Source organism: Aristolochia californica, unplaced genomic scaffold (assembly GCF_029961685.1).
Source record: "Aristolochia californica isolate CCGP_79_NKW_82.1479 unplaced genomic scaffold, dmAriCali1.0.hap1 SCAF_10, whole genome shotgun sequence".
Classification (NCBI taxonomy): domain Eukaryota; kingdom Viridiplantae; phylum Streptophyta; class Magnoliopsida; order Piperales; family Aristolochiaceae; genus Aristolochia; species Aristolochia californica.
In genome coordinates, this window is record NW_027181771.1 from 30465808 (window position 1) to 30488986 (window position 23179).

The window sequence follows — 23179 nt, forward strand, 5'->3', positions numbered from 1 at the left end:
AAAATGAGATAATAATCAAACTCTCCATTTTATTAAATATTTTTCCATTAGGTTCTAAATAGACCATTCAAGAACGTTTTTTGCACGGTTATTAAGTGGAAAGTAAAATCATGTAGACAAGCTTGCTCCAAATCCAATACAGCAAAAATAAACTGGCGTAATCTTAAAACAATAAATTGTAAGAACACTTACCAATGGCTAAAAGCAAATATAACCTCATATTAGTGAGATGAGAGTTCATGCTTCCTGTTACACGGGAGCCATTCCAAATTCGACTTTTCCCATCCCAAACGCTAGGTCTCATTAGCTGTGGTACTAGCTGTTGCGGTAAAGGGCAGCCAACTCAAACCGTCAGAAGGTCCTTTTGCAACTGCAAACACAAGGATCCCTATTTTTCATACTCTAGGAAGAGCTGGCATAAAAACCTGCAGCTTTCCACGCCAGAAGGCAAAGACAGCTAAAACTCTTTACTATGTTGCAGTGGTGCGTTCAAATTCAATAATTCTAACAAAGCCGGACTAATATGTAAAACGCCTCTTACATTATTCAGTAACACAATTGACAGAGGACCAGTGACCCTGCCGAGTACATAGACATGGAAAACATGGGTGCTTGACATGTCTCACCAAACTCCCCCAGGATTAGGATTCTATGCCGGGTCACGTATCTGGATAGATGTTTTTGATAGACTTGCTTCCAGCTCATTTAACTCATCCATGTCCAGCTCGTCATCATCATCGGCAAGGACTTCTTCTTCCATAGCAGTGGAGGTACTAGGTCCCTCGGGATGGGATTCTTCCTTAACCTGAAGTGAAATCCAAGCAGTGTGAGAATATGTACATGGAAAACATATCATTTCTTGCTTTTTATAAATACAACATGACACTAAACGCAATATGGTGGAAGCCATAAGATGTCACGTTAGCCAATTCCAACAATGAAATTAAGATCACCCCAATTCCTAGAAGTTCCTTTTCAGTTGGAAACCCAAACATCCCCTCTATGACCAACTTGAAAACCCAATTCTTTATGCACCTACTTGAATATGTTTCGACTTTGGTGCCAAAATATTTGATTACCAACCTCTTGTATTAATGGCTGGGGGTCATCAAAGATCCCCACAATAACACTCCTCAAGAACAGGGTTTGGCGAGCGAGTTGACCCGGATTTCGCCTATAGTGGGTTGTTTCCTGGGAGCAAATTGCCTGAATACCCAACCCGCCCTGGATAACAAGAGTCGGGCGGATAAGCAACTGGAATCAGGGTGAGTCATGGTTCACACAGTAGAAATTTACTAGGTGGCTCAGTATGAGGAACGGGAGTGGCCGACTTGGGTCCGATCCCAAGTCACAAAAATATGCACACGATTCTTCATTAGCAGAGTAGCCATTTTTTTCTTTCTTCTAGTCAGGAGCAACTAGACTTAACCAAGCCATCAGAATGCAGGGGGGAATACAAATTAACAGGAAACTCCTAGCTCACATAGAAGCTATAAACATCGACTCTCATACACCAGAACACCAGCAACTCACAGTGCTAGATGCTAGAAAAGATTAAGCTCACATGATTAACAAAATTTTTAAAGGTCAACATTGCTAGACAACATGAATAGTACCACAAATTTTTTAATTTGAAAAATTAGATCCATAAATCCTAAGGCACTTAAAAACTAAATATCAGAAAGGACTATTTTCTGGACATAAACTTAAGTCATGAGATCATTCACTGACCTTTGATTCAGAAATCTCAGCTTCTTCCCTCTGATACTTTTCATATGCTTCAGCATCATCCACAAACAAGCTAGCATCTAAGAGAAACAGCTCACGCCCACTAAAGAGAGAACATTCCATGTATTAACCATATGATATGAAGAATACGCCCAAAACTTAAACTGCAATATTCATGAATTCTGAGAGCAACAATAGCTTAATAAAACTAAGAGTTACCTCATCCGGTCATTTTTAGCCCTTTCAGCTCGCGAAGCTGCAACATCAGCTTCTCTTTCATCCATTTTCCTCTTTCTCCATTGCATAAACAATTCTGGGGTCATGGGGGTTGAAATGGCTAGTTTTGAACGCTGAAGACACAAAATGAGCCAAGTTAGAAAAAAAGAATCTAAGCAAAGTAGCCAAATTAAGTCAAAGACTAAGAAGTTATTGAACGGGAAAGAAATACACAAGTTTAATAAAAAAGAAATCAGCCAACCATAATATTTCTTACCTGATTTTCAATTTCTTCTTCAACAGATATTTTTTCAGATTCTTCCTCTAAAAGAGCTTTCATTTGAGATTTTAAGATATATCCGGGGGGAAGAGCATGTCTGTAATGACAGTCTTTGCCACCATTTGGACAGACCCAGAACCAACCGTATTGCTTCTTCTCAACTGCTTCCAAGAAGTACTTGCAAACCTGTGCATACATCAGTTTAAGTGAAAAAATGATGGGTTTATCAAAACTGGAGAGGTTAGATATAGAATTCAGCTTTTGACTTGATAAAAGCCATTGAAACTTTATGGCTAACTGTAAATTGGTATTTTACAGAGACACCAAAAGCCTAAGCAATGAAAGTAGGAGCACAATATCTCCTATCAGCACCCAAAGCTTTGCATTTCACCTTAGAATGTCCTATTGTGAAAAGAGAATTATTGTAGATCTTATTGTTATTGGTAACATGTGGTTTGGCTTATATAACTCTTCTTTAAATTAATCAACTCCCAAGAGATATTCCACTAGCTAGTGTGACAATATGTTGAAACTTGTTCAAAGAACTAGGTGATGATCACAACTTTTTCTGTTAGTTATTGGTCAGTAAAAGTAGCTCAAAATGAATCTTAGGCAGTCAATTTAGAAGAAATAACATAAATCAATTTTAACACGAAGATTCGCCAATAAGATAAACAAGGGCCTAAAAGTCTTGCAGGTGGAACCACTCAGCTAACAGTCTGTAAGCCAAAAGAAAATGACATTTTTTTGTACAAATAGTAGATATGCTTCAGCTTTTCAAGAAAAAGAAAACCAAATACAAAAGGAATGAGAAGAATTCCTCAAGCCTCATGATATAGGGGAATAGATACTCCTAATCACCAAGAATAGTGGAGACACTCTCTTTAGCAAGATCATCAGAAATGCAATCAGCTAACCTAAATGCCAAGTGATCATAAGGGAATGCAAAGTTCAATAATTGCTTCAAGTTCTTCTCTAGTCTCCAAGAAGGGTGAGACCTGCTTTGCATCCAGCTTATCACAATGGCACAAGTGGGCAGTTGAAATGCTTAGAGAAAGTTTAATTCCTGGAAGATCAGCTACTATCTCTGCCTCAGCAGGGCCACAAGTACCAATAATCCCCAATAAAATAAGCTGAAATCTGGTCATCTTGGTCCCTGATGATCCGTTCAATCCCTATCAGACCAGGCTTCCCCAATCAACAACCTTAAAATTAAATTTCCACCAACCAGAAGGAAGATGAAGTTTGCAATATGCTTCCAATGTCAGCAAATAATATAGAACCCTATAGGTGCTGGCTCAAAGCAAAATGGTTCGAGCCTCTGAATAATAGTACCCATCATCTTGGAGATTTACTGGAAGTTCTTTTAAGCTTTCACTACCTCTTTTTTTTCTAAAAAAAATATATTTCCACATCTTTTACTCTTAGGTAAAAACGGCAAAAGCTGCTCCGGAACCTTTTTCCTTAACAAGATAGAATAGAGTATTTAGTTCCAAAACTGAATTTTTTTATTATATATGAGAAGAACTTCTAGGTCACAGAAGGAAGATATATACAATTAGGAGAAATGAGATGAACTAGATGCAAAATATTTCTGGGTGAATTGTAAAGCTTTCTCAAGCACCGATGCTATTAGTTCACCTTGTATCCCATTTCTCTCTCTCTCTTTTTTTTCTTCAAAAAGTGAGAGGACTGAGATCAATAAAGACAAAATAGAAGATCTGTGGGAAGCAAAGCAAAGCAAAAGCAAAGACAAGACTGGACTTCCATGGTAGAACATGGATATAGTTATAGGTAATCATCTTTATGGACCAACCAAGAATATGATTCATTGCCATTCAGGAAAGAATAAAAAGAAATATATGATTCTGTGTACAATCAGAGACCTAGCCACAACATTAATTTGTATCCAAATTGCAGCAAATCACTGCATTTATGAGATATGGCTGAGACCATCTAGCCAAATCAGCAGAATCAACTTCTATCATTTGTTGTATAGAATAATATGGCAAAAGAAAGCCTTGGGATCTCCAACACAGATCAATCAATCAGCCTCAATGGAGTCTGTTTCACCTGGAGCTGGAAAATGATGCCAAATAATGATACTCTAACAAGGACCTTCCCTCTTCCTGAAACAATGGCCTAGTGTTACCAATACAGCTTCCAACAAATTCCAGCAGTAGAACCCAAAATGAATGTGGATGGCTGGATGAGAGAATCGTAACAATAGGAAGCAAGAGAGATGAATTGGAAGAGGAAAACTATCAGCAAATGTGGAAGCTAGACTGAATAGCTTAGTAAGCCTTTTCTAAGATCCTTCCAACGTAAATAGTTTCCTACAGCAGCCTCCATAATTGCACTCCATCCATGGTATGCCTTTTCTAAGATCTTTTCCAACGTAAATGCTTTCCCACAGCAGCCTCCATAATTGCACTCCATCCATATGCCAAACAACAGCAGAAATCACACACTTCCATAATTAGTTGCTAGAAATGACATAAAGCAGCAAGATACACAACAATTTTTTGAGTATTGTTACACACATATAACCTCAATGAGACTCGAGCCCAATACCTCACACTAGAAAAAGCCCCTCGCTAGTGACTAAAAACCCAATTCACAAGATGCACAACATAAGAATCAATATCCACATATTGAGTAGTATAAAGATATGCACACTTCACACGCGAGAGATTTCCCATTTCCTAAAGCCAAAATAGTAGATTTTAGCTGAAATGCGTCCTAAGGTCTCAAGAATTATATGAAAAATGTGCATCAGCTGACACACATACAGTCAGCTGACCTGGAAGTACCAGACAACCGCATAAATGAATGGTATGTGAAAGTTGGTTTCTTCAAATAGCCAGTTAAATCTGAAGCCAACAGAAATTTTTTTACTATTTTTTAATGGAGGGAACTATAGCTATTAAAACACCCTTTATAAAGATGCAAACAGCAAAATATTCCACATGACTCTCCAGCTTTTGAAAGCTTCTTTGGTAGCAAATATACGTATGTTATTGTCAAAAAAATTATCTAATATTTGAGCAACTGCCAGACCCTTTTTTGGTCTTTGCTTTTGTTGTGATAGCTATCAGCTCCTCAATAGCTTAAAAACAACAAATCAAATCGCTCAACTGCAGTAAAGACTCATATTTGAGCACCACAATGGTAATCTTACACCCAGCAACATCATAATCTGAAAGGAAACTAGTAATAACTAATTTTGCTATACTGGAGGCTCATACGCAGAACCATAAATATAATAAAAGACCAATGTGGCTGTTTAGATCCAACTATAAACTGGATGAGAAGTCATAACATGCAGGGAGTGAAACTCACAATCTCTGTTGGCTTGTTTGGGTTGTATTCTTGCCGCTTTGACTCTACAACCTTCTCTAAAGTTTCCTGATCCCAATCCTCCATTGTTTCTGTTTCTGAAAAGGAAAAAGGAAAAATCCATCAGGTGAAGAGGAAAGAAAAGGATAACTACAATCAAATTCACTTAATAACTGTCATCCATAACGCTGAGAATTTACCTCCGTCACGCTTATCGCTATAAATGTCAATCTTTTCACCTTTTCTCTGCACATTCAAATCGTGTGAGAACTTGCACTTGAACCCCTTTGCGCATTGCCCCACTTTGAAGAACTCGCAAAGCATGGACTTGGGATCAACACCTGACCAATGCCCATAATCAAACAAACAAAATCACATATAACCAACGAATTCAAAGGTCGAACAAAACCAACCAAAATCTCCAACGACAATTGGTCCAGTATAAACTAGGTAGGCCGCAACAAGAATCTCCCAGGACCAAAATGACTTCATTCAGATGATGCCAACCATCCAATCTATTAGAAGGACATACAAATCTTCGGAATTCCCTCAAATATCACAAAACACCTATAACTTCATGCATAACCATAAGAAATCCAAATGAGGGCAGATAGAGAATCATACCAACGGGTACTTTCGGCTGACTGACTGCTATCTTAAACAAGTCGTTCAATTCCTTGTCTCTGGCCTTCTCCTCTTCCTTCTTCTTCTTGGCGGCAATCTTCGACTGGTCGGGTTTCGGCTGTGCAGACTGCTGGATGTTCTGCACATATTTTTGAACATTCTTACTTTTATTTTTGTTCTTTAGGCCGAAAGTCTTGTCTTCGACGACCTTCTGTTTCTTGGCGAGGTCAGCTTTCGATGGCTTCGGAGGCATGGCGGATTACCATCAAACGGTTGACCAAACAGATAATATTGGGGGAAAAAGGCTCGAACGGAAAAGCCTAAAAGAAGTCCAGAAAGTTCTTCCTTCTAAAGAAAAAGAAAAAAGGCGTTTCGCGACTGAGCACGGTATTAGGATTGTCAATCAATAATCTTAAAATGATTCCCAGGACGACTTCGCCGGGGACGAACTGAAGTCTCAGCGTCCTTCCCCTTGTACGAGACTAGGAGTGGAGCTGGGGGTTTGGGTACCGGCGGCGTCTGGTAGGGTAAAACATGAAGCGACTACAAAGAGACGCGTGAATCCGATAAGATCGTACTCAGACGCGCTCTTATTTGGCTGTCTCCAGTACAATGCAAATCGACCACTGATAACAGCCCAGCCCATTACTGATGGACAACAACTTCGAACCGGTCCGGTTTGGCAGCCTCTGGCGGTCTACCTCCCTGGAATCAAGATCCACTCCCCGCCTATCGAGTCTGGAACGGAGACCTCTCTTCTCCAGCCATCCTTTTTAAAATCTCCTTAGTTACCCAACTCTGCAACGGTTGGCTAACAATGAGGGAGCTGGTCGTCACCGCTTCTTCCACTCTTCTCTTTCACTCTCACCCCAAACCAAGACCCTCCTTCCCCACACACTCCCCTTCTCTGTTTCTGTGTCGCTGCCACCCTCCTCTCCTCTCTACTCTTTCCCACTCTACTCACCTCAAGTTCTATGCCAACCTTGCCTCTAAGTTTCTCCAAACTAACCGTCTTCAAGATTTCTTAATGATCCTTGAGAGTGTATCTGATTCTGCCTCCACTCATCCTTCCCAATTCGTTGCTGCCATGGACTTTAGTCTCGTCTCTGCTGGAATTACCGAGCTACTCAGACGGGGAAAGCTCCAGAGTGTTCTTGAGGTTCTGGGTGAGTTGAAAAAACTGGGGGTGCCTCCGTCCTCTCTGTTTGATGGGCCCACCTTGGACATGTTCAAGGTTGTGTGTCGCAGCGTTGTGGAAGAGGGGAGATTGAAGGACTTTGTTGAGGTGATGGAAGTTCTTTCAGGTAATACAGTGTTCAATTGTCTTTCGTCAAGGAAATTGGGAATGGAATTTTCAGATTGTTTCTAGTTTTACTTAGTTGGAAAACGACTTCTGTTATTTGTCCAATTTCCTTGGTCCTAAAAGCTAAAATTACTCATTCACATGCCAACAGGAAAGCCTAACAGAAAATTCAGCCCATATGCTTTTCTAGTTCCTACTGAAGAGTTGAACTAATTAGTATCGCGTTTTGTCAACAAAAAGTGTTTGCCAATATGGAATCGAAGAAAGCCGATTGGGAGCTGGCGCCCAATACAAGCCAATGTTCCTAGAGAACTTCAAATTTTATATACCTAATTTGGTTCTCAACGTTACATTAGGAGGAAATGATGACATGTAGAGAGAGAATAGACAAGGAAATGAAATCACAAATTCCAGCACCTAAAGTCTGTGATCGGTTCAAATATCTGTGAGCTTACCAGTGTTGAGGAAACATCTCACATTGGTTTTATGGTCCACCTACACACGATCTTTTGAGTAAGATGGCCTTCTTAATGATTCACAAAAAAAATCCTTGCCAAATTATGTTTCTGTTCATTAGTCCTTCTGTGTGTGTGCTCCAAGTCTCAGGCTACTTTGCTTGCCTAGGTCATGTTAAGAGGGGGTTTTGGTGGATAACACTGACAAATCTCACAGTTCTGTACTCAGACTGGAGTGAGATGAATGCCCAAAAGGTGTAGGTTGGAAGATCCTCTCGACTTTGAAGGTGGGAAAAATCCTCCTAAGCTTGGATTGTCATTTTGGGGTCAAGCCAGTTCATTTCGTCAAGTTGGCTCAACCAATTGGTGCCCCCCCCATATTGTCCGGGTGTCTGGAGTCACAATGAGGCTCAGAGGTGAGAGTGAGTATTGAAAAAACGAACAAGTGATCCACCATCCAGTTAAAACTTGGGCAGGGTTTCTACACCCTAAGCTTGAGATTTTGAGATACATGTCTTTCTCCAAAGCTACTGTTAGCTCAAGCATGAGATTTAATATTATTTACTGATGGTCTGTATAAACAAAAAAACTGCAAATATCTTTAATTTCATCGAATGCATACCCAAATGACCATGGCCAAAATGACCATACATTCCATCTGATTATGCTTAGATAATCCTTGTTCACATTGACCATTGAGCAACAGGAAGACTATTGCTTCAGTACCGACTGCATCAAAGGTACCAAAGAAAGAGATAGCTTGTGCGATGTATGATTTCTAAAGATCCTAGCACATCCATTTAGGTCTCTGTACCATTAAAGCTGAAACAATACTCACTTTGCAAGTTAAGACTGCTGGACAGACCCTGAACCACTATTGTCTTCCTAGAAACTCAACTCAAGCATAATAGATGTTCTTCTCAAAACATTATTTTGTATTTCTTTTTCTAATTAACTAGAGTCATAGGGCAGTACCTTCCCATAGAATCATTATGTGTGAGTGAACTACATGACCACTGATAAGCTAACTGGCAATTACGCTAATCTTTGTGCACAACCCTGAACATGGTAGCTAAAACTTGGAATGAGAAGTTTTATTATTTTGTCTATGAAACGCAATGTATAGGATGACTGATGACTGATTGTTCCAAGAGATTATAGAGTCCGCAATCTATTTCAACGATTTTATATTTCGTGCTGTACACCACAGAAAAGTGAAAACATCTAGAAGTTTCGCCAATGACGAGAATCTTGCCCTGGTGTGATACCTCTTGGCATTGAATAGCTACAAAAAACTAAGATTGAATTTTCTGCTTGTGGTGAAAGTTGAGACCAATTGGTTAATATGGTCTCCTTTGTTTTTTCATGATGGATCATGAGTCAGGTTGGCCTTTAAAAGATGCTACCTTCGGCTGGGACATGGGCCTACTTCAAATCTCTTGTGGTGTAAGGCATGAATCAGTAGAATTCTTGTGTATGGTTCATGATTCTGACCAAGATGACTCCTATTTCCAGGACGTCCAAGGTTACCCCTACAAAATTTATTTCCAGAGTTTCTTTGCTGCCTAGGAGACTGCAACTAACTTTTGAGAACTTTCAAATTTGATATGATAACAGTTATCATTGGATATTCTAGGTGTCCAAAATAGTCCTACATCATATTTTCATAAACTTAAGCAATATATGCAGTTAAATCTTGAGAATTTCAATTTATATGATAGTAGAAGTTCTTTTTCTTGGTGTACAAGATGTTTATAGTACCATAATATCATTCATCTTATTCATCTCTTAAAACTGCTGATAATGTTCCCTCCCCTTTGTTCTAGGGTACGGAATCTTTGTTAAAGATTTTATTGAGCCACATGACGTGATAAAAATGTGTGTTCAGAAGCGTGACCCGAATATGGCAGTAAGGTATGGGTCGAAGCCTGGAATGATCACTTCCTTTAAAGTTTTCTCTTTGGACTTTCTCGTATATTTTATATTTCACCGGTTACAGGCTGTTCTAATTTCATCCCTCTCTTTAGAAAGCATAGCTACTTATAGAATCCATAGGACAGAAGACGAGGAGTGGAAATTTATAGAAAATTTTATTTTCCTTTGTGATCTATATATTTTAATGCTGATCTAATTGATACTGTTATGCAAGATTATCGGATAAAAAGTTACTTTTCTTAAAAACAAGCTCCCTAGAGAATTCAAGTGAGAAAGTTTCTTTGTTACACTGAAAATTATTAGAATAACGTAGACAACTACCATGTCATCTAGACTGAAAAATCTGAAACAAATTGGTGACTAATGTCTACATGCGCTCATTAAAATAGTCTTAGTTCTCTTTTTTTATGCACACACAGATCTCTGATTTGGCTTATCAGACATGTAGTGTTCATGATTTGAAACAAATGCTGTGACATTTTATAGCCAACATGTTCATTACCCGATCTTCCATTTTTCAATGTCAGTGAAACTAAAGTACATTGACAGTAATCAAGTTTTAACCATAATTTTCATGGTAGTTAGCAACAATTTTGATCGCAAAACCTTTTTCTGGTTCTTAGCTAACACTCCGTTTTACTGATTAACAGGTATGCAAGTCTTCTGCCACATCCTCATATCTTATTCATTTCTATCATTCATCAATTTGGAAAGAAACGAGATCTGATGTCTGCCTTGATTGCCTTTGATGCATCCAAACTGAAGTTCGAAAGCCCTAATATGTATGCATGCCGCACTATTATTGATGTCTGTGGTCTCTGTGGTGATTACTTAAGGTCTAGGTATATTTTTGAGGTAATTGAAATTTTTGATAATTAACTACTTTGATTTTGACCTAAGGCCGTTTGGTCTAGTGGTATTCTGTTTACATTAGGTGCGTCCCCTCTCAAAAAAAAAAAAAAACTACTTTGATTTTGCATCAGCATGTTGCATGGGCATATTAACATGTATATGTGCATGGTGAATCTTGCTTGCATGCCTCTTTTGCCTGTCACCTATTGTAAATTGAACCAATTACTGTTTGAGTTAAAACACATTTTTTTATTTGAAGAACTGTACAAAACTGTGATAGAACCGGGTAAAGAAGAAACAACACAAAATTGGTATCTATAAGCTCAACTAGCTTTGGGATCCCAATAACAGATTTGCAAAATGCTTAAAACAAGTGATGTCCATTTAAAGAAACAAAATACAACACCAGAGTCCTAAACAAGCTCAAGCACAGAGAAGAAAATTAGAACTTGCCCTAGATAAATAGGGCATGTTTACCGGTATTGACTTTCAGAATTCGACAGCCAAAGCAGAAGTGGTTTTCCTTCAGCAAGATCCCCATACATAACTCAATGTTTTCCCTTACATTTGATTTTTTTACCACAGGGGATGCTGGCTCAAAGCATTGTTCCTAATGTGTATGTCTTCAACAGCCTCATGAATGTGAATGCCCGTGATTTGAGCTATACAATGCATATCTACAAGCAAATGCAAGTAAGGTTATATCTATCTTTGTGCTCCTACTTATAATAGGTGGACTTATGCGTGAGAGCTTTACATATTGTCCCTTCTCCCAATTTATCAATATGAGTGTTCTCTGTTGGGGCTGTCTAAGTTTAGTTCAATGAGCTAGATATGGGGCCTAAAAACTTCAAAAGGAAACGAGGTTCAATGTTGTTCTTAGTTCCCATTAGTTGCATTAGAATCAGGTAATGGAACAAAATGCTACATGTTAAGTTGTGGAGCCTAATCAACGCTCTACGTTGAGTCAGTAAGGGCAGTTTGGGAATTTTCTCTTGTATCGTGATTACCCTAATTTTCTCTTTATAATTGAGGAGCGCTGTTATTAGGGTTTTTTCATCACCGAGAAGGAGTTGGTGTCAAAGTCCTAGGCAAGAGTATTTCCCAAGAGGTCACCCATCCTAGAATTACTCTAGCCCAGGCTCGCTTAACTACGAAGTTCTGAGTCAGATACCTAGCCAATACAACCCGAAAAGACTAGTCGTTTAAGGTGTGGAAAGCCAAGTATCTAACTCAAACCACAAACTCTAACAAGAGTGGACGGAACCACTCTGACAGTTGGAGTTGTAGCCCGAGAGAAGTTAGAGAAAACACTTGTAATTGTATGTGATTTCTCTTGTAAACTATTTTATCTTTATAGTGGATTACTGCAGTGGCAGAAAACAGGACGCAGTCTCACCTTGATGCTAACCTGTATAAATCTTGTGTTATATTTCGTGTTTGTTTTTCCTTTTTTTTCGCGTTTATTATTATTGTTGTCGTTAGTTTGAAATTAGGGCGTCTAATTCCAAACACTACATGTTGTCCAGTGCAGTAAACAAGACTAAAAGGGTGAAAGACAAGAGGTGAAGAGTTCAATTAAGTACCCCCCCACTACCACCCACCTACACTCACACTCACACACACCCCAAAAAAAATCAATCAACTTGAGAGTAAAAGCAATAATAATAGCTCTTATGAATCAGTATTGACATGAATGATAGGGGGATCTAAGTGGGACTCTAGCTACTTTTTGGAAAGAGATGAAAGGAAATAGTGAAGTATGTGATACTCGCTCAAGAGAAAAGTGGTTGAAGAGCAGATATGGAAGAGTCTTACATGAATCTCACAGTAAGAAGTCTCACAGAGTTAGAATTAATATGGTGGAGTCTTACAAGAATTTCACAGGAAGAGGTCTCACAGAAGAGTCTCAGTTTAAAGTGTTTTAGTTATGTTAGTCTTCTATTTATATTCATTTGTTCATTTGTTCTAGGACTTATCTTTTAGTGTTTAACTTTGGGTGTAACTATACACATTCTCTTAAAAAAAAAAAAAAAAATTTTGGGTGTAACTGGGATAAGAGTAGTGTAATTGTAATTAGATTCTACTTGTTTCCTCTATTATAAATAGAGGCTTGTACTCAAATTATCATCAAGTTAGTAAAAATTTTCTCTTTTCCAGAAATTTAACATAGTATCGAAGCGGATTTTGTGAGTTGACTAGGTCAACCCACAGAGATAATGTGATCCTTTTTCTGATATATCATCTCTGGTACTTTAGATTCGTATTCTTTTTTTTTTCTTTCATATCATCTCTGGTACTCTTGTTTTCTTAGCGTTTACACCTCCATATTGAAACTTTCATATTGAAAATTATATATTGACGGAAAGATCTCCGAGTGTACTTTCCAACACAAAAAGAAGTTCGGTAATTGGAGTTTTCTACAAAGAGAAATTGATATGCAGTAAAGGTCAGATTGGAAGAGAGGTTCAAGCAGCAGCATAAAGCTTCAACTTTCGAAGCGTTTTATGCCATCAAGAACGAGACTTTATATGAAGAATTATATGTCTAAAGATAGATTTGTAAGTCTTTTCTTACCTATTAAACCAATTCTCAATCTGAATTTTCTAGAGGGAGATATAAATATCGGAAGAGTCAATGGTCATGCTGGCCAAAGAAGAAAGAGTACTCAGTTTGGCTAGATTATAGAGTTTGAAATCTATCAAAAAAAAATTTTCTCAAAATAAATATATTTTATGAAGAAATATTATACTTGAATGAAAGCTACCGAAGTCTAATTTCAAAAGGAGATAATTTTGTGTCAATTTGAACTATATGTGAGGAGATATTCGCATTGGAGTCGGCAATCATCAAGCTATAGAATGAAGAAAATAAAGAAGTCAAAGAACAAAGCTTTTTATGTCAAATTAGGCAATGAATTAAAGCTCTTTGAGTCTAGTTTCTTAATCAACAAATGGTTTGTGATTATGATCTATATTGTGGGAGATATTGATATCAGAAGTACTAAGGTTAGTTTTACCGAAAATCTCTCATTTTTCCTATTTTCTCTCCTATTATCTCTCCATGCATTGACGAGAATTGAGGTTCCTTTTCTCCTAGAATCCTAGTTTTTTAGCCAAATTTCTCTTCTAATCAGAGAGTTTTGGTTAGACTTAATCACTCCATGATGTGCTTGTGCAAGGTATGCAAAAATTTCCTACTTCGATGTTGTTTTCAAATTTTGCGTTTTTGTTACTCGATCGTGTATCTTCCCCACTGTCAACTCCGAAAATTGTGGTCACCCCCAAAAAAATTATCTTGGTCAAATTTATCAAGTTCTATTATTATAGTCTCCCCTGGTTCTTAAAAAAAATGTCATATTCTAGATTCATTTGGAAGTATGAGTGTTGCATAGTTGCCTCCTTCCGCTTGAAGTTGTTTTCCTCTAGTATTTCTTTAGTTTATCTTCTTATGTTTTCATCACTTTGATCAATGCCTAGACCCACTACCTAAAAAGTATAGGAGTATGCCCAACATCCAGCTTGAGTCAAGTATTTTATTCTTCACCCAAGAGGTGATTTGTGTTCAAGTTACCCTTAAAAAGTGAGTAATCTCTTTTTTAAGCCCTAAAGTTAGATCGTTTCTGCCTTTAAAATTGATCGAAGTGTTTCAAACTATGACCGTTTTGACTAGTGTATGGAGCTTTATTGTACGACTAGAAGTGATTTTCTTCTCCCATATTGTGTTTTATCCAAGTTGGATCTCTATGTCATCTTTACCCCTAGCTTGATGGGGAGAAGTACAAGAAAGAGGTATTTTGTTCCACATGTTGTGGTAATTTTTATGTGACCAAAATATTCAAGAAAGGGGGAGAACAAAAGATGAAGATTTTACTTCTATGAAAAAAAAAATAGCCAATAAAGATTGAAGACCAAAATTGAAAACCAAGAATACTTTTTATTGCAAGCTGAAGTTATAAACTCCTGCTTGAGGGGAAGTGTTGAAGAGTAGATATGGAAGAGTCTTACATAACTCTCACAGTAAGAACTCTCATAGAGCCAGAATTAATATGGTCTTACAGGAGTCTTACAAGAGGAGGTCTCACAGAAGAGTCTCAGTTAAAGGTGTTTTAGCTATGTTAGTCTTTTATTTATGTGCAGTTGTTCAATTGTTCTAGGACTTATTTTTTAGAGTTTTACTTTGGGTATAATTGGGATAAGGGTAGTTTAATTGTAAATGGACTCTACTTGTTTCCTTTATTATAAATAGAGGTTTATTGTACTCAAATTATCATTAAGTTAGTAAAGTTTTTCTCTTTTCCAGAAATTCAACAATAAGAGGATCAAGGAATGAGAACAAATGGCAAATTTGCTAATGTGTGGAGGGGATGAGGGAAAGGGAATAAGTGGATTTGTTGAACCATAAAGAGGGGTGAGTGGGATAAATCCATTGGTTGTTGGACCATAAATCTGGTTAGTTGAATCAGAAAACTAAACAATGCATTGCTTCCGGCCTGGCTAGAAGTTTTAAGCAGTTCACTAATCAAAACTACATCAGCTTTATCCTGCTTAGTTATGGGCAGGTCAATGTTATCAGTGTTAGACCAAAGCATGATTAATACACCTAATTACTAGAAGAATTATTAAAAATTTGGTATGTTATATCCAGATAACATTTTTATCTTTTTCTGTACTCGTGTGCCATTTTTATTTTTTTCTCAAAAGTATTCTTTGTCATATCCAGATATTAAATGTCCCTGCTGATCTGGCGACATATAACATACTCCTAAAGATCTATTGTCTGGCTGGAAGTGTAGAGAGGGCTCAAGACATTTACGAGGAAGTAAGACATATGGCATCAGTTGGGGCTTGCAGATTGGATGTCATCACCTACAGCACAATTATAAAGGTCTATCACAGAGCTGCATTGTATTTCATTTCTTTCTTTCTTTCTTTTTTTAGTTCTGGATAGCATTAATTCTTAGGCTCAAGTTCAATCACCTAGATGCATAAGTTTGAGCTCAATCTCAGATGACTCTGGCTCAACCAGTCAGCAGAGCTGACATTTGAAACATGAAAAACATATAACATGCAAGTAACCGTATTCATAAAAATTATACATCATTTTAGGTAATCTCTTCTAACCAACCATTGGGCAAACTTAAAGCATGCTTAATGCAGGCTCTAACTTAGCTGGCTTGGCTCGCAAAAGAACTGAAGCCCAATTACCTAATTTATGTTCTGTGTGTTCTTTTCCTGAGACAAGTACTCTATATTGATTCCTTTGGTTTTACTGTCCAAGCTTGGTCTCTTCTACAAAGTTTTGATATTTTATTTGCCAAACTGTTTCCAGGTTTTTGCAGATGCCAAAATGTGGCAATTGGCATGGAAAATAAAAGAAGATATGGTCTCAGATGGTGTTAGTCCTAATGTTGTCACCTGGTCATCATTGATTAGTGCATTTGCCAAAGCAGACCTAGTGGAGCGTGCAATTCACACATTTGATGAAATGCTTCTCTCTGGCTATGAACCTAATGCTCAATGCTCCAATGTGGTTCTTAATGCTTGTGTCAAGTCTTGCCAGTATGACCGTGCTTTTCGTTTCTTCCATCTATGGATGAAGAATGGATTACGAATGGGAAATACAAATAATAACATTGACAGCGGGGATAACTCAGGTGAAAATGGTGTACTTAAGGTGGTTCCATTCAGACCCACAGTTGCAACATATAATATTCTAATGAAGGCCTGTGGAACTGATTATATCCGGGCCAAAGCACTCATGGACCAGATGAGGGAAGCAGGTCTTTCTCCCAACCAAATAAGTTGGTCAATCTTGATTGATATTTATGGAAGATCAAACAACATAAAAGGAGCTATGCAGGTGATGTATATGTCATAGTGTCGATTATTAAACACGGAATATTCTCTGTAATGGTTTTACCCATAGACGATTTCCTTAAACAATGCAGGCATTCAGAACAATGCATGATTCTGGGATTAAGCCTGACGTAGTGGCATATACAACAACAATTAAGGTTTGCTGATCTATATTAAGTTGATATTGGTTGCATGCGAAACTTCTATTCCAATGTTCTAGGAGGTTAAATCCATTTGTAATATTCGCTTTTTGGACATCAGTTTTGCGATTTGCCTTCTTGATTGAGGTTACTAACAAAAGGCATTGCTTCATTGTTTTGCAGGCTTGCGTACAGAATAAGGATTTGAAGATGGCATTTTCACTGTTTGGAAAGATGAAAAAATACAGAATACGACCAAATTTGGTATGTTTCAAAAACGGAAGTAGCTTATCAAGCAAACTTCTCGTGCCTAAACTATTTGGGAAGCCTTTCCCATACAACCTTGCAATCACCTTTTTTTGTTCTAAAAAAAAAAAAAAAAATTGACTGCGGAGAACCGTATATACTTCCTCAACCATGCCATATGCAACGAGGGTTTCAAAACTATTTTTCATCTCACTTTCTGAACCAAGTGAAACCACTTACAGCTATGATGCTACAGTCTTTGTCCTATATATTTGCAATAAAGTAGCAACCACTTACAAATATGAAAGCTTTGCAAGCTGATGTGCCATGCATACCCAAAGACTACTATTAAAGAACAAATTGAGAAAGTTTTTAGGTTTGACTTTCCAGGTGACATATAATACCCTTCTAAGTGCTCGTTCCAGATATGGATCCTTACATGAAGTCCAGCAGTGTTTGTCCATATATCTTGATATGAGGAAGTCGGGGTATGTAACATCAGTAAGGGATTTCCTTCATAAACGTTTTCCACTTTTCATTTTCGAATCGCATCTTCCATGGGGAACTCAGATTTGATGTTTGCACACTTTCACCCTGCATCCTTTAATGCATCTTGATAATGCCTCTCTTTCCACTGTAGGTACAGGTCAAATGATTATTTTCTCAAGGAACTACTAGAGGAGTGGTGTGAAGGGGTCATAAAGAATAATGATCGATGTCGGGGGCTCGAGGAATCCTCTAATGAAACTCTCAGAGAGCCTCCCCCAAGCGTACTTCTAGAAAAGGTCGCATTGCACTTGCAAAAGGATATCTCTGAGTGTCTAACAATTGGTCTAAGTGGACTCAGTAAGGTACACTCTTGAAAAGTCATATTAGTTGATATGGTTGCAGCATCATATGTTACTGAAATGTCATCAAACATCTACCGTGTTCTGCAGGTTGAAGCTCGAATTGTAGTTCTTGCAGTTCTACGGATGGTTAAAGAAAGCTATATTCAAGGTGTTTAATCCCTCTCTCGTGATGACTGCATGAAACAAATGCAGATTGATATTAACATTTTTGCATGCTTCTGCTGATCATTTTAGCTTACTGATTTTTTGTTACAATTTACATCTTAGGATACCCAATTGAGGATGATCTAGTTATCACTTTTGGAGTTGAGAAAGAAGAATTAGCTCCAATCAACCAGTCCAATGTGCGAGGAGCAATAATCAAGGTGCTACAGGATGAACTGGGGCTTGAAGTCCACTCCAGACCACAAAATGTTCGCAGAAATGGCAATATAGATGATAAAATCCCTGCGAGGAAAGTTTTGCACGGAGAATCGGAATATTTAGCAAGGAGGCCATTAGATAATGGACGGCTATGGGTCAAAAGTCAGTCATTGCTTGATTGGTTAAATAAAAGAAGACACTAAGGTCAATTACGACAACCAGTTCTGTAAATTGATTGTGAAAAGCCCCTGTATAGCCCCTATGATTTTTCAAACTAAATAAATAAAGCATGTAAGCTGTATCCCGACGATGTTTACCAGTCAGCTACAGGGAGAACCCAAAGACTTGTTTCTGAGTTTATCAGAGAATGAAGATTTAAACATGAACTATTTGATAAGGAGAACTTAAGTATGATCGGCCCTTTTCACTATTGATAGTGTCTCTCTATTATTTATTCAAGAAACAACGGCTGCACAACTTTTTCAAGGGAGACTCTCAAGAAATGCAATTAGTCATTCCTATTAAACACAAATCAGGCAATGCTAACCAAATAGCATCATCATTTGGTCGTGAATGTAAGCTGCCATCATTCTTTCACCTACATTATTAGTCAGAATTAAACAAATAACTGTTGATTACAACACATGCTATCAAGATGCTATAAGATCTTTAAAAAAAAGGCATGGGGCATGTATCTAGTTTACAATGAAGTAGAACTGTTCTGATCAATTACATACCCCTCAAAAAGGGATTTTGAGGGGTTCTACATGGAAAAAGAACCTTGGAAATGAGTTGCTCAGCCCCCTTTGGTACCTGTATGCACATATCAACAATGCATTTAAGCTTAAGGAAAACTATATTGTTTTTGTTAGAAGAGAAATTGTGCAAAAAAAAAAAAAAAAACCTTAAAAAAGTATCAGAGGCTCATGCTGCTTTGTTTTAGTTTAAAATATACTGGACAGTTTCTTTTCTGTTCAAATATCAGAAGGGGAACCAAAATGAAAGTTATGGAATCAACAGTCAATAGCTTCTCAGGAAACAAATCATCCTTCAAGATCAACTGAGATCCATTAATGGCATAGCTCTGGTAGCTGATGTCATTACTCCCGATGGTGAATGTGCTGAATACAACAATCACCCATTAATAGAGGTGTAAATTTGATTGCAGGATTCGGCTTATTGAAAAAAAAAAAATTATGAAGCTGTGGACCTTTGTTCATCAAACATATTGAGTTAAGCCCTCACAGACTCGATAGCTCATACAGAAATATGAGCCTGCTAGCCCACTTTATGTGCTCTACAAGGCCACACCAACAGGCAGGCAGTGAAATTATTTGTCAGATCTTCCTTTCCTGATTAATTTAGCTTACTCCTTGTAGGATAGAGCTGCTCAAAATATCTTTTATACAGGTATTATTAAATAGGATCACAGACGGAAACTAGTGAGGGATAAGAAGACCATGGACAATGAAATTTGTTTACTAAAGAGAACAAATAGATGCTCATTGTCTGAAATTGGTTCCCCACTACGTATGAGCATTGCAAGTTTTTTATGGTTACCGTGATTATTTCAGTTGAAAATCAACCAACCAGAAACCACTGCTGGTCTAGCAGAACATGAAACAACCATAACTACAACTACAATGGTAGTAGCTACTTTAAAAATTAAAAAGGAAAAGCTATTCGGTTTACCTCTGAAGCTTTAACTATAACCAGTCCCTTTGCTGTATTTTGAGTGGCAAATACACTTCAGATAAGTATTGGAACCCGAATGTACTCAAGGCCTGAATCTCAGCCTTTTGTTTCGTCTTCACCATAATGCCAAGCTCATCAACCCACCCTTTATTCTTCTTAACGAAATCCTCCTCCAACAAATCCTTCCCAGTCTTCACATCCTGCTCTGTCATCTGCAACCGACACTGTTCTGGTATCCCATACTTATCCAAATCGCTCGGCCTTATACCCAACCATTTGATGTCAGGAGTTGTCAAATTGGCGCTATCGTAACTCATATTCTTGGAACCGCACATGTAAACCGATAAAATCTTCAACCCGTAAGGATCACTATCCACCAGCGCCAATACAGGGAGCTTCAGTTCTGTTTTCATCTTCCTCAAAAAACGCCTAGTTGCAACATCAGGTTGCCCTTTCGCGGTGATAATAATACAAGGGAACCGGTTATAAAACCGGTCCTCCGCTAGTCTCATAAATGCGGCGTCCTTCTCCACCAGAAGTATAAACAGGGCATCGGTCTTCATATCCGACACTCGATCTATATTTGGAGGAATGGCCTTCCCTCCAACACCCATTTTAGTACAGTCAATTGGATCTCCATCATCGGAAAAGATAAGACGACCCACAACAACCCCTTTCTCGGAAGCCACCACATTGAGACTAGACCTCGTGCAGCCAAGCATACAGGAAACGTCATCTAGGACGCTATCCGATTGAGACTGATCCTTAAACAACTTCACATCAGTGTAGAACAGGTCTCGCTTGGTGACATGGATGTTCTTCCGACAAAGCTCATGAATGAGACGGAGCACTCGCGTAGTAATGGCGATTTTACGCACGGTGGAGAGATTGGAAAAGGACCGAGAGGAGGTCTTATCCTTAAGCACGATTCGGTCTAGCTCGGGAACGTAGAGCTGGTTAGCGTTGGACCGGGCAGGTACCGTGAACGAGAATCCTTCGCCGGCGAGGATAGAGGAAACAGCTCTGAGCATAACCCGTTCGATGGACCGCTCGACGTCATCGGTGGAGAGATCTGAAACTTCCCGGCAGGAGGAGGAGAGATTGAGATCGGAGAGAGTTGGGGGTGTCTCGAGGGAGGACAGCTGAGCCTTCACCGACTCCGAAAACTGCTTGACGGAGGCGAGGATCACAGAATCGGCCTTCAGGCGGTCCTTGAAAGGGTGTAACCCAGAAGCAGAGGAAGATGACTTGGATTTCCGCCCGGGCTTGTTGTGGGGAGCGGTAGACGCCTCCTGCCGGCGGCGTTTCTTGTTCTCCGACATGGATTTGGAAGGGATTATGCGGTGGCGGGAAATTTTGGAGGGAACAGCAAAATGAGAGTCGTTTCTAGGGTTTTTATGGCGCCTTTTACGAAGGAGAAGTGGAGGCGGGTTTTTTCACTCCTAAGCGTTGCTTATTCTATTTCTATCCTATCTGATTACATGCGATTATTTATTTTTTCTTTCTTTACTTGTCAAAAAAGATCAAGGGATAAATAAAGGATAATTAATAAAAATATTTAAATATTTAATCAGATTTTAAAAATTAAACTTGATAACATCCCCTTACTATGTTAAAAAAAATATAATAAGGTTGATAAAAAAAATATGTTATCTATTAAAAATGAAAAGTTGTATTATTCCTTTACCTTACTATCGAAAATATATTAAGGCAACGTAAAATACCTAATTGTGGCGGTTCCGGTGCATAAAATACCTAACGCGTTGAGCTCAACATAAAAATACTTGACAATCGGAAATACTCCTAGATGGTCTTATTCAGAAATACGATATCTAAGACTAAGACGGTTGTATTTGAAAAAAAATATGTTATAAATAAAAATATAAGTAAATTTTTACACATTCATTCGATCGACACGTGACCTATGGAACGACTCACTCAAAGAGAGAAGCATGCAGCCTATGCTAGAAAGCACACTATCAAATAGCTTACCAATAACATTTGCCTACCCAAGAGAGTTCAAGCACAATAAGCAAGCAAACCTCAAAAATGAAAAGAAAAAGAAAAGAAAAAGAAAAAAATAAGGAGAAACGGTAAACAAAGGACGTCATCTAAACAAGTTTAAGTTGATCAGATGATCTATGCAAAACAACCCATAAATAAAATTGAAAAGGGTGGAAGTTTGGCAATTTGAGTCAAATCAATTAGATGTTGCATATAAATGTTGGAGAAGAGGATAAAGAAGGCCAGTTGTCCAACTATAAGGCAAGGCATTTGAATGAATTGGAAAGAGAAAAGGTTTTGTTAGAAGTTGTATGTTTGAACAACCAGACAAGTAAGGTGAAAGAAGTCAAAGAGAAGCAATGAAGAAAGTCGATTAAACAATTTGGAGTCGATTAAACGAGTTGAAGCAGAAAAGTCTCTGTTAGAAATCATTTGTGCATATGAATGGACTACTAGTTCAAATGAAGTCGAACGAGATGATGAATCCGAAAAAGATTGACCAATTGAGTAAGAGTCAACTGGACAATGTATTGAAGAAAAGCTACAGAACAAGATTGAAGGATTTCATTTGGCAAAGATAGGTCTCCAATATCTGTAAGTAACTTATCCATGTCATTAGAAACTCAATACAGAGATTTTAAGTATTTTTATCGATATTCTTAATCAAGTTTAGTCAATTTTTCAAAAACCCAAAGTGTCCCTTTTTTAGCTTAATGGTTCAAAAATTTTAAATGTTGAGTACTCAAGTATCTAAAGAGGTTTAGTCTCGAAATTTATATCTCTTGACTCCAAGAAGAAAAACAATGACTCCAAAAGGCTCTCATATTTTGAAATCAAATTTGCGGTATTGTTTTGATATTTAAATAACTACACAATAAAGAGGTAAATACTTTTTGTACTTTTATTTTTAAATCTTATTTTCTCAGCCTAATCCTTGCTAGAATTCATGTCTTGTTACTTTGAAAACATTTTGATTAGATTAGTAAAATAATTTGAAGTGGTTGTTATGTATTCTTACATGATTGTGGCATTTGAAAAAGAGACCGATGCATATTATTGATTGATTGGGGAGAGTTTTAAAAAATCCTAGATTCAATGATATAATACTTTGAAATCATTTTGAGTGAACTTGGTCTAGAAAATCTGACTCAAAGATTAAGATCCTTGACTTGTGTACTTGTATTGTGGAATCAAGTCGAACTGCTTTGATTGACTCCCCTATTGAAAAAACAATCCCATTTGACGAGCTTGAATTCTAAAATCTGGTCAATTAAGGACATTTGGCCTAAT

General features: G+C 37.9%; 3 protein-coding genes across 4 annotated transcripts; 1 reads left to right on the plus strand and 2 right to left on the minus strand.

Moving 5' to 3' along the window:
* Nucleotides 1–176: 176 nt before the first annotated feature.
* Nucleotides 177–6726, minus strand: LOC137942402 (zinc finger CCCH domain-containing protein 11-like). 2 transcript variants are annotated; one of them, XM_068788032.1, is made up of 7 exons: nt 6188–6726; nt 5764–5904; nt 5567–5655; nt 2222–2410; nt 1948–2078; nt 1732–1831; nt 177–805 (listed from the first exon to the last, which is right to left on the minus strand). In XM_068788032.1, exons 1-7 carry the CDS (start codon nt 6438–6440, stop codon nt 650–652), a joined length of 1059 nt encoding a protein of 352 aa, XP_068644133.1. In that variant the 5' UTR covers nt 6441–6726; the 3' UTR covers nt 177–649. The 2 variants fall into 2 exon arrangements, with proteins under 2 accessions (XP_068644133.1, XP_068644132.1); XM_068788031.1 differs by having other exon boundaries at nt 5567–5661.
* A 401-nt stretch (nt 6727–7127) lies between these two features.
* LOC137942403 (pentatricopeptide repeat-containing protein At5g02830, chloroplastic) lies at nt 7128–18583 on the plus strand. The gene is made up of 12 exons (XM_068788033.1): nt 7128–7491; nt 9772–9859; nt 10531–10735; nt 11318–11425; nt 15455–15619; nt 16064–16594; nt 16683–16748; nt 16914–16994; nt 17367–17464; nt 17617–17827; nt 17915–17975; nt 18095–18583. The coding sequence occupies exons 1-12, from the start codon at nt 7215–7217 to the stop codon at nt 18391–18393; spliced, it is 2190 nt and encodes a 729-aa protein (XP_068644134.1). The 5' UTR covers nt 7128–7214; the 3' UTR covers nt 18394–18583.
* Nucleotides 18584–18713: 130 nt separating this feature from the next.
* Nucleotides 18714–21282, minus strand: LOC137942404 (DNA topoisomerase 6 subunit A). Its single transcript, XM_068788034.1, has 2 exons — nt 19883–21282; nt 18714–19003 (listed from the first exon to the last, which is right to left on the minus strand). Exon 1 carries the CDS (start codon nt 21205–21207, stop codon nt 19897–19899), a length of 1311 nt encoding a protein of 436 aa, XP_068644135.1. The 5' UTR covers nt 21208–21282; the 3' UTR covers nt 18714–19003; nt 19883–19896.
* Between the last annotated feature and the right edge of the window lie 1897 nt (nt 21283–23179).